Source organism: Carassius gibelio, chromosome B25, assembly GCF_023724105.1.
Source record: "Carassius gibelio isolate Cgi1373 ecotype wild population from Czech Republic chromosome B25, carGib1.2-hapl.c, whole genome shotgun sequence".
Classification (NCBI taxonomy): Eukaryota; Metazoa; Chordata; class Actinopteri; order Cypriniformes; family Cyprinidae; genus Carassius; species Carassius gibelio.
Window position 1 is genome coordinate 5814344 of NC_068420.1, and position 12499 is coordinate 5826842.

At 34.9% G+C, this 12499-nt stretch overlaps 1 protein-coding gene across 1 annotated transcript in view; it reads right to left on the reverse strand.

The window, feature by feature from the left end:
• Positions 1 to 1526: 1526 nt before the first annotated feature.
• shisal1b (shisa like 1b) overlaps positions 1527 to 12499 on the reverse strand; it is a 41748-nt gene continuing 30775 nt past the window's right edge. Inside the window, exon 5 of the mRNA XM_052598156.1 lies at positions 1527 to 4773. Within this exon, the coding sequence (XP_052454116.1) occupies position 4773 (1 nt within the window). The 3' untranslated portion in view covers positions 1527 to 4772. The remainder of the gene's footprint in view (positions 4774 to 12499) is intronic.

Below are 12499 nucleotides of genomic sequence, written 5' to 3' on the forward strand. Positions count from 1 at the left end.
GCTCTGAGACTATGTAACTTTTTCTTTATTAGACTTCTCGACTTATTTGTGTGTAGGTGCGCGCGCACCTATGTGACGCGATTTATTATTTTGAATCTGAAGAACCGTTTGTGGGGAAATGAATGTTAAAAAAAAAAACTATTAATTTTAAATAAAATATATTATTGTATTCCCTATTCTAAGCTATAAAAGTAGTTATAAAAATATTTAAAATTCAAACTTATTTCGACGCTCTGTCACAGACAGAGTCCTTCAGTTCAAGCGGAAGCAGAAGTAAGAAGCGCGTAAACCGATCATAGCTTGCTCTTCTAGTTATGAAAATCATGAATGAACATTATAAGGTACGTTAAAAGATACAGTACAGCTTACTGAAACGTGTAAACTTTCATGTAGTCGCCTATTCAGTGTTTCAACCGCGAAAAGACGTCAATTAAACCGCTTGGGAACAAACTGTGACGTGATACATTTAACTTAACGTACCTCAGGAAAGTCAGTTATTTTTCAGTTGAAATCCTGAGCTAAAATGTACGTTTCCATAGCTCGTTAGTTATAAACCTTTTCTAAAATCGTAAATATATTGTTAAATATTGTGGTCAGCGTGTGAACAAATTTCAGTTGACCACTACAAACACATTATTTGGAGAAACTTTGCAGAAACTCATGCTCATATTCTTGACGTCAACAGGAAATTGCATCTCTCACCGAGACTACTCTCCATCCACCCCCGTGATTTAATTTCCTTAATATGTGTTTTGTAAAATTGGATACGGTGAATGACTTCAATTTAATCTAAATGGTAAAAGCATTATGGGCGTTTTAAGAGGATCTCCTCTCAACGAATGGGCCGGGATTTGAGGTGCGGGTGGATGGATGCTCTGATGGCTTTTTAATGGTGAATTGCACTGGGGTAAATTTTTTTTACCATTGCTGTTACTGAGCAGAAAACGTATAAGAGGCTGACATTTTTCATCCTAACCCTCGTATTTTATTAGTTTATATTCATAACATCAATTTTTCAGCCTTTCTTATCCCTTGTCGTGGGTGTTAGTGTCAAAAAAATGAATGAAATCTGTAGGACGGAGAGCGGTAAGAAAGCAGATTGCAATAGAGACTTGTAGGTGGCTTGGACAGACAGACGGACACAATGTCTGGAAATTCTCACATTATTCACTTTAAAAGCAGCCTACATAATGACCCTGAGTGACTAGACATCACCCCGTCTAGAAATCTACAATGCTCTGATTATAAGCCTGTGGGACAGAAAATATCCATCCCTGTGCAGTTCACCCTCTGTGTCCACTCCGAAACATCTAATGACCTGCGTGGTGGGATGATTTCTGGGGTTGGTGAGGGGGTTACTGAAGGCAGCGTATGGTTTAAGTGAATACAGACGCCAACAGCGTATGACTGAAACCCCCTGCTGATGTCTAATCATCTCATGCCTAGAGCAATAAAGGCGTCTACTGGAGATAATGCTTCATTTAGAAAGCCAAACTGTGGGTAAGAACAACACAAACAAACATTGCAACTTTCTAAAAGTTTATTTTTCCTGTGTTGTACAAAGTATAACATAATGCTACATTGTACATTGTGAAACAATGATGAGAGTTGTGTTTGTGTGTGTTTACCAGACCACCTGTTGTGGGGTAAAAGCCACAAAGCCGTATGTACAGGTGAAGATTGACAGTAAGGCAACTGTTGATGTAGAGACTGGAGTGCGACGTTGGACTTTTTTAGGTAAACACTTATTTATTGTACGTGAAACGGTTTTCCAGCGATGACTTTAGAGTTGCAATTACTTAACGGCAAATCTCGGCTTTCAATTCAAGCTTCCATAATGGTGAGAATCCAATTATGGGAATTATCCTTGTTTCCTAGAACATCATGTTGATTAAAGGTTGAATAATGACTCCTGGAGGGTGGCAAAAAGTTGTTTAAAACCCATCCATTGCATGCCGATCCCTAATACGAGTTCAGTCAAATTACTTAGTATGGCTAGCAATCAGAAAATGCCACTATTAGTGCAGATTTTGTGTGGAGTTTAAAATAGAAATCTAAATACAAACTCCTCCTGGATCCTAGGCATTTTTCACAAAACGTCAAATATAGTCAAAAGGAAAATAAGAAATCATATTTTGCCTAAAGAAAACAAAGCTTATTTAAAGAATTTAGATTTCTTTTATTTTGTACAATTAATGTTCATGATGTTATTTTTAGCATAAAGCAAACTGCTTTTCATTTATGCTTATTTTACATTTTATTTATTTTACTTTAATTAAGAAAAAATACCTTATTGTAATTACAATCATTTATGGGTAATGATTATAACAACAGAAAACTCAAAAGCAAAATATACTGATGGAATACGGTAAAGGCAATTTGAAGGTAAAATGTGTTTCACTGTTATGAAAATGACATGCAAAACAAAAGCAGTGCTTCATTTTCTTTATGTAAAATATGGTTTCTTATTTATTGCTTTTGATTTTAGAAGTGAAATATGACCTGGACATGTTATGCCTTAACCCACACAGAATCTGCAAATTTCACATTTTTGGTTGAGCATTTTTCGTAATTGTGGCCAAAGAAAATAAGTTGAATTTTGTGGAATGGTTTTATTTTTTACAAAATATGTCAAACTGACATGAACAAACACACCAGGGTACAAGCTTTGTAAATAATGAGTGAATTTTGCAGAAATCTGTGGGCAGTGATTTCATGCTGGCCTATCAGTGCCCGAACATCTTTAACAGAGTATCCATATTCTCTAGAAAAGATGATGAATCACAGTCAATCTTCCTGCCAAATGACGCCATAATTAAACTCACACCTGCTGAAATCAGAGATCAAATCTCCTTCTTGTAATCTCATCTGATAACCTCCACCTTGAGCTCGTTTCTGAACCACAAACTACTTTATTTCAAAGATGACACGATGACACTGATCTCCTGTATGAGTGTAATTGGGATGCTGTCTGCCAACAACTGCGTTGTGGACTCCAACCAACAGGCATATTCTAAACTTATTGCTCAAAACACTCTTTATAACCAGTTTGTTGCAGAATCGAAGACTGGAGAGCTTGTTTTACACCCTTCAGCTTGCTGCTATCAGTGCACGTGAAATAAGTTTATGTTAGACTTGAGCAATCTTGTTCTGTTTTCAATGAAATCTGGAAATTAGCTAAGTAGGCCTAGATTTTCCTTGGTCTTTTGTTGTTTTTGTAACATTCCCATTAAAGAGTCATTGACCAAATCCAAAAATCATCGAAAAAATCGGATTGGTTGACAGTAATGTTCCTACAGAACAAGCGAGCATGTTGATGAAAGAACATGTTCTACTTGGCTATATCAAGTTTAGCTAAATTTCAACAAGCATGAGAAGCTTATACCCAGCTAACAATGAATGTTTTCAGAACTTTGGCTAATGTTTGGCAAGATTAATTTAAAGTTATGAACAAATGTTCTTCCAGTCCATTAATAATAATAGAATATTCATTCACAGTTATTTAGTCTTTAATAATGTTTTCAAAATGTTAGCATAAAAACATTATTTCTACATTTTTCATGGAATTTTTCATTTCTAAAACAATTTTTTTTTAAATGTTACTTAGAATGTTCAGAGGACATACTAAAGTAACATTCACATAATGTGTGGAAATTTATAAAATGTAATATTCCTTTAATGTTCACATAACAGTAACTTTTTAAAAATATTTAAAAAACATAACATTTTTGAATGTTGAGATAATATGCAAAAATAACATGTTTATGGGAATGCTAGCAAAGCATTCTAAGAACATTGTTAGCTGGGTAATGCCTTCCTTACAAAATCAAGGTAAACAAAGGGAATGTAAATTATTTTCCTCTTTGCTGACATTTCTGTAAGTGTGTGACTGTCTGCTTTGTCATGTTCAAAGGAGTGTGCAATCTTGTTTTATTTTGGCATTTCACTCAGAAACTAAAGTCTAAATGAACTCAACCGATCAATATCAATAATAGAGTGTGTACCGCTGAACAAAACCTCTTCAGGTCTCAAAACACCCTGACAAACATACACAATGAACTCTACAGGCCATGAAACAAAATGTGTGGGGTGATTAAAAAAAATGCAATTTAACACAATTTGCTACCTCACTGATTCTTACAGATGAGAAAATGTCAAATCACAACAGTAGTCAAAAACAGACATTCACCATACTATTTCATTTCACATCTTCACTGCAAAACCACCCACGACATGTGAGTTTTGATATTTACGCAAAAAGGTCATTAAACTTCTAGTATTGAGTTATGAGAGTGCTTGGATCTTTTAAATGATGTTTGACGTCTTCATTCATCACTCAACGTTTTCCCTGACTACGAATAAATAAACCGACACTGCACAGTTACAGAGAGTTTAATCCAGAACAGCTCACAAAATGGTGCAGAAACGGCTACATAGGTCCTCCAAAGAAGTCTTGGGTGAGTTCTGTGTCTATCGAAGTCCAGTTTGGTCTGAAGTCTGGTTCTGGAGTTGCACAAATCTCGCTACAGCTGCTCTTCAGAATGTCTTGTTCCACCACTGGACCATTTCCAGTTGGCTCTGAGTTGAGGTTCTGGGTTTGTCAAGGGGTTGTTGGAGGTTGTGCTCTGTGAGATTTGGGCCACATCGAGAGGCTTGGGGCCAATGGGCCCCTGTGACATGTAGGTCCATGTGGCAGGGGCATGTACTACACTTCCCACAATGCACTTCCTCACCAGGGGACTCCAACAGTTGTTCCTTGCATTTGGTCAGTCTCTGTTTAAAAAAATAAATAAAAAGGAGCATAAGGAATTGATTAGTAAAAAAATGGAACAAAAACAATGGTTATAATGAAATGTTATAAAAAATTTAATTATAATATTCTATTTGAATATTTTTTTCAAATGTAAATAATTTAAAGAAATTTAAGTATTAAATAAGTATATAATTTAAATTTGTGATGCAAAGTTGAATCATTATTCATCATTACTTAACATTATATTACATCCGTTCAGCATCATTATTTGTCACATGATCCTTCAGAAATAATTCTAAAATGCTGATTTAGTGCTTAGTTATTATCAGTTATTGATGCTCAACTATTAATAATTGTTCATATTATCAGTGTTGAAAATAGTTTTTTTTCTGCTGAATATTTTTGTTCAGGGTTCTTTGAAGAATGGAAATTTCAAAAGAACAGGACTTATTTGTAACAGAAATCTTTTTCAACATTATAAAAAAAACATTTGTTTTTCATCAGACTACGTTCAAAAACATTTTAAAAAATTTAATTCCAAACTTGACCGGTAGTATATATTTTTAAACCGTGTAAGTTTTTGTTCTTGGATTAATCTGTGACCAATAATAGTGAGAAAATGCATCTGTCCACTAACATAGAATCACCCATCTGACAGATAATTAGCTCACTGCATCATTCTGTTGCTGGATTAATTTGGCAAGAGCTAGAAAAGACAACTGACTGAAAGCTGACTTGATTTCATTACTATATATAGCATCTTATTACAAACACAAAGATGCACACACCTTGAATAGACCAAGAACTGCCTATTTAGAGAGAAAGAGGCCTCTGCTCGACATTTAAAGTGTATTGATTGCTTTATTTGATGTTTAGAGGTGAGATAAGTGGTGCTGTAGAAGATAAGATGTAAGAGAATGCTCAAGGACAGCTGCAAGGCATCTATTTAATGGAAAAAAAGTCAATGCAATTTATAAATGAATTTTGAGCACAATATTCATCAAATATTCAAAGTGTAATATGTGCAGAAGCTTTGTCCATTCATGTAACTGGCAAAACATAGCATCCGTGTGTGTGTGTGTCTGAAGAGGTGGACAGCAGAAATGTCACACTCTGTGGCCCGTGTTTGGTACAGCTCTTGGAGCACACGCACTCAAGTGGACATGACAAGTGCAGGTTTCACTGTGTGCTCTTACAGAAATCTGCCCACAGTACAAGAGAGGGAGAGACCGTGAGTTGGCAGACCTTCTCTAATAATACACCATGTGCTGCCTCCAAGATCTTTCTCTGAATCCAGGGTATGTCTCTGGTGTGAAGCAGACATATGCATACCTGACCAGACTAGGGCAGAGTGCATGCTGGGAGATCAGTCCCAGAACAGCAGGAGACTGAGAGGTTAACCAATGCTAACATTAGCACAACAATAACCTAGAACCATCTACATACAGCCAGACACATGCGTGTCTCTTCAGAATTGTAATGCATTTAACAAGTTCCGTAACAATTGATAATTCGATTTAAGTTACCACTGATAAAGTGTATATCTTTAACAAAGCATTCTATCATGAAAAAAAGGTCTCACAAACCTTAAGCACAGTATACTGTATAACACTTTATCAATCTGGACAAATAATTCACAGTTCAGTAAGTGAGTCAGATTAATTAAGAAAATGCTCCAACTGGATAAAAAAATGTTTGTGATTTACTAAAAAAGAACCAGTTCAGAAGAGTCAATAGCTTTCACTAGTCAAGATGTGTTTGTGTTTCATTATAAAATAAGAATCAGCACATAAAAGTCATTAGGCATCAGATTGCATTGGCTGTGCTGTATAATTGTGATTCACAAAAAAAAAAAAAACTGACTCAGAGTTATTCTTTTAGGAATCTGACTTTCAAGATTCATTTTCTCTGTAATCGTTGCCCTGTGTGTTTGTGATTCGCTAAAAAGTACTAGTTAATGAGAGTCATTCTGTTGGGAATTTGACTCTACTGGTCACACTTTATATTTTTGATTCGTTCTAAAGAAATGACTCATAAGAGTCATTCTTTGTGGAATCTGACTTCGCTGGTCGTGCTGTATGTTTGTGGATTTGCTAAAAAGAATCAGCTCATGCATCATTCTCTCTGGAATTAGAAATCACTGGTCATCCCACATGTTTGCGATTCACTAAAGACCTAGCCCATAAGACTAATTTTCACAGGAATCTGACTTCACTGGTTAATATTTGTGATTCGCTAATATGTACAGACTCAGTCATTAAATCAGAAATTGGACTTCGACAATTGTGTTTAGTGCTTGCAAAAATGAAGCAAAAGAACACATTCACATTTTAAGAATCGAATGCATGTGTGAGAATCGTTGACAGGAACAAACGCCATGGAAATTGAATCTGTAATTTTTTTTTCAACCCTACTTTGAATAACTATTTTAAATTTCATCACATCTGTTTCTCATTGACAGGGATGCATTTAAACTGAGAGTAAAAAAGAGGCAGTTTTGTGAGGAGGAACATCTGAGAAGGAAAGAAAAAAGACCACTGTAATCCCACGTGTGCCATCCAGAGATTCAGAAGAGATTTCAGCAATGTCCTTAAAGCAATAATGAACAAGTTAGCAATAAATGTTTTCTTTTGTGTTTGACAATGTCCAAAAAACCATCAATCTGACATGCTGAGCAACCAGGATCTAATCGCATAAACCATCAGAGAAGCTCAGTGTGTCTTAAGGTGGCAGTGAAATATGGCTCTTAATAAAATGTGTCCTGTTTATAGGCATTTAAAGCTGATTCCCATGCATGACTTGCCAGTCAAACCAGATGTTGCAGAGAGAGCACACAAGATCTTCCCCCATCATTCCCCGGGGCCTCTGCCCTTCTCTAGATCATACAATATAAGAATCAGATGCCATTTAAAGACCATGGCAGTGTTTTCTCAGGCCAGCAGGAGGGAAACGGCACGTAGCCCTCAAATAAAAACACAGTAAACGGGCAAAGAGTGATCCGACCATATAAACGGCTTTATGAATAGACCATAAAGCAGTAATTGAATTCACTTAGTTCTATTTTAGTCAGGGACCTCCATTTGTGATCGTCTTTTTCTGTTGTTTTTTTTTCTTTCTAACAGATGTTCCCCACTGAGCTGTACTCAATTCTGTAAATTCCAACAATGCTCTTGGGTAAGGGGCTTTAAAGATTTCGACCATCAAACTCTTATGAAAGGCAGTTCATGTCTTCAGCTAGTCCAACAGCATGCGGTGCTTTTTCAGTGCCACTATACACTAAAGAACTAATTTACTATAGACTGCAGAGAAATCAAAACCGGCCTTGTACCTATCATATATAAAATATAATAGTAAATAGTATTTTTATTTTTGTTGTTATTATTACCATCATTATTATTTCTATGTATGTTTATATATATATATATATATATATATATATATATATATATATATATATATATATATATATATATATTAGGTCTGCTCCGATCATGATCTGCTGATCGTTACGTGCATCTCGTCGTGATTTCACATAGAGCAGCTGTTATTACACAGAGCCGTTGTTAACTGAGAAGATGCGCAAATAAACACTGAAAATGAAGTGGATTTGTGCATCTTCTCAGTTGTCTATTATTATTATGTATGTAAGCATTAATATTTTTATTATTATGACTTGAATCACATACAATAATAAATCAAATACAATTATTTATCTTATCTATCTTTATATAGTTATTATTTTATTGTATAATATATATATATATATATATATATATATATATATATACACACACACATATATATATATATATATATATATATATATATATATATATATATATATATATATATATATATATATATATATATATATATATATAAAACGACACAGTTATATGGGTAGAGTTTTTGACCAAAGAGATTTCACACTGGGCGGGGCCACCCAACACACCCACATAATAGAAAACAAGTGATCAACAAAACATCATGTAGTGTGTCAGATGTCATAATTAGTTAAACTTAGATTTACGTAAAGATGTGATTTATCGCTTGAAGCTCTTTGGAGTCGTGTCTGCTTTAAAGCTCACACATGAAATCTCAGTGTCATACTCATCTCGTATTATTTGTCTCACAACAGTTTCAAAGTCTCCACTCGGAGGCTGAAGCTTTCAGAGACTGCTGTGATTGTTAATGAAAGGGTTCAGCACAAATGACAGGCTTAATTAGATAGGGTATTCACTCAGACTAACACGGCTGCAGCGTCTTGCTGACAAACTTGTGTACTGTAAGAGAATAGTGTGTGTCTGTCTGTGTTCCTCCTCAGACAGCACACCCACGGACCAGTCGCTGGAGTTCAGAGTTAGTGGGGTTCTAGCGATCAAATACTTGAAAGACCTGTCAAACTATGTTTAAAGTGATAGTTCACCCCAAAATACAATTCTGTCATCATTTACTCATTTCAGATTTGAATTAATTTCTGTGGGGGCAGAAATCATGGGATTCTGAAAAATGTCAATAAACCCCTTATGTCCCTACACCCTAAATGAGGCTTCTTTTCAGTACTTTTGTGTTGTTTTCCATTACAAATATCTAAACATTACTATATCAAAAACAAAACTCATTTATGCCTAAAACAAGAAAAAAACATCTGCCAATGAGGTAAGAAAAACAACTTTTTAAATTGTTAATTTTATTTTACTTATTGGCAAAAATTTTATTTCAGTTTTTAAGTACAGTATAAGCATACTTAATTTTTTTCAGAAAATAACATTAGATTTATGAATTTTGCTGGTCAAGTAAATGTATGCCATTTGATTTAAGAATGTCTCGATATTTTAACAAAAAAAAAAAAAAAAAAAACTCCACTGAAAGCAAAAATGCTGCACAAACCAACCAAATCTCAGCCAATCAGAACATATCTGAAGACAATACAGCTGTATGAATGGAGTATATTTGAATGGAGTATATTTGACCAATGAGATTTTACTGTGGGTGGGGCCACTCAGCACAGCCACATAAAAACAAACCAATGACAAATATATAATGATTTGATAATTGTTCTAAAAAACAAATGAAAATACAAAACAAGTATTTTTTATTATTTTTTTTTTTTTGTAGTGTAAAATGTTTCATATCCAGACTTTTACCCTGAATATTGCATTGTGAATGTCATATTATAAAATGATAGAAAACAATTGAATTCTGGTTGTTTCGCAACAGACAATATTATATTCATGATCTTTCACTCACTAGCCAAATTTCCACTGTCCTGCCAAAAGCAGGCATGCTAGTGCGAGCCAGGGCCAGTCGCTGTCACTTGCAGTGTTTGATCATGCATCTTCGGTGCTTTTTCTTTGGGGCCAATGGCCCGAATTTTTTAGCCCGACAAAAACCTTAGGCCAAAGCGGGCCACCTGGGGCTAGAGTTTTTCCACGTCTGAAGAGCGTCAGAGAAATCAGACTTCAGCTTCTTATTCTCTATCACAATCGTGTATTTATTTATCAACATATTTTATTTGTCAAATGTGTGGTTTCAAGAGTTTAGCTCTGAGTAGCTTATGTCATAAAAATATAATAATGGTTTGTGATATACTGTATGTAGACTACTGTGACTGCAAATAGACAGAAACTTGACTGAATAAGCAGGCTATGTTCTTAACGCTATTTATGTGGAACTAATTTTAAATCCTGATAAATTAATTAATTATGATCAATATATCACTTATTATAGTAAAACATTGATACTTTTGTTACTGAGGGGCAGGTAAAGAGCGGGTTTTAGTGAATCGCAGCGGAGCTTCTGGCCTGACGGCAGAAACACAGTGCTATTTTGGCCTCGTTGATACAGGTTCGAGGCTTTTAGCTGCACCCGGCCCATTTTTAGCCCTGGTGGAAAAGTGGCTACTGTGTAGCAGCTAGGGCTGCACGATATTGGGAAAAAAATGACATTGCGATATTTTATTTTTCTGCGATATATATTGCGATATGAAATCTAATCTAATTTTTTCTTACAAAAATTTGGGTGAGCACACTTAGATTCTCATTTTAAATGATTTAAACATCTATGCGCTGTCTTGCTCTCTCTCCCTCACTCTCTCTCTCTTTCTGCCCTGTTCAACTGACAGGACTTAAAAACACATGCAAATGATAAACTTTCACTCTATGATGTTTAAGCTGTGCAATTAATCCGCAAATCACATTCGTCAAGGGCCAGAAGCAGCTGGCCCGTACAGTTAATGAATGATGGATCAACTAGACAGCCTACATCGCACATCCTGCGATGTGACTATCGTGGATTCGTACATCACAATATCAATGCTTAAACGACACATCGTGCAGCCCTAGTAGCAGCATCTGAAAGAAACTGTTAATGTTGAACGACAAATGCTATTATTCAAGTGATACAGTAAATGATGATAAATATAAAAAATAAGATCAGTTAATATGACTCAAAGTTCTACTTCATCATTTACAATTAATTGAAAACAACTGTAAAAATCTAGATGATCTAGACAAAATCATTACTTGAACTTTCCTCAATGAAAGAGGCACTTTATTATATGTATTTTAAGAGTTTGTAGTGAAGGTTTTTTTTTATTTTATTTTTTACTTTTTACAATTTTTGACCTGTATATGTCAAAATCAAGGACAGCACTCTAGTAACAGACAAAATGATTCTTGATTGCGACCTAGTTCTCCTAGCAAACGGATCTTGTGTTTGTGTAGAAAAAGGTATTTTTAAAAGTGTTGGATCTGCAGCTCTGGATGATTATGATGCTTTTGGTTCATGGCCAATTATGTGTAATCGTGCTGCACCCCCTGAGAGGATATACACCCGTCAGTGTGAGTAAACTCCTCTAGTGTAGTGTTAAGAATGTGGGGATACATTTACATGAATTGTGCGGATTATGAAAGAGTGTGTTTAAAAAATTTCAGGTTCAGTACAATTTAACCTCAATCCACTATAATAATTTTTGTCTTGTCACTTGTTTTGTTTTTTTTGGTAAAGAAAAGCTAAATTGGAGGTTACAGCGAGATAAATGGAGCCACATTTTTGGGCCAATCAAGGCAAGACACTGCAGGCAAAACCATTGTTTAGTATCATTTACGTCACTTTACTACGAGCCATTCTGACGCTTTCACACAATTACATTCTCCTTTTGCATACATACATTTCTATTCTCACACACATACATTCTCCTTTTGCATACATACATTTCTATTCTCACACACATACATTCTCCTTTTGCATACATACATTTCTATTCTCACACACATACATTCTCCTTTTGCATATGTATTTTAACTCACACACATAGAGTACATTCTTGTTTCACATACATTTGTTTCTGCTTGCATATATGCACTTTTACTTTTCAACACATACATGTATTCTGACTTTGACGCACATATATTTACACTTCCACACATATAGGTATTCTTTATTTATTTTTTATATGCCTACATTCTAACATTCATATACATATATTGTCACTTTCACATATGTAGGCTTTATTTTTCTCACTTGTATGCATGCATGTCTGATCTTTTTTTATCCATGACTTCCTCTTTAAGCAGGAACTCTCTTTCAAACCAGGAAATACATATGCAAGACTTGCTCAACTCATCCTAACACAACTACTCTACACAATCATGCTATTCAAAGTGAACCTGTTTTCTTTTCAAGTACATTTTTGTATTTTATTTTTAAAATATCGTTTTCCAACCCACTTGTTCTACAGATCTA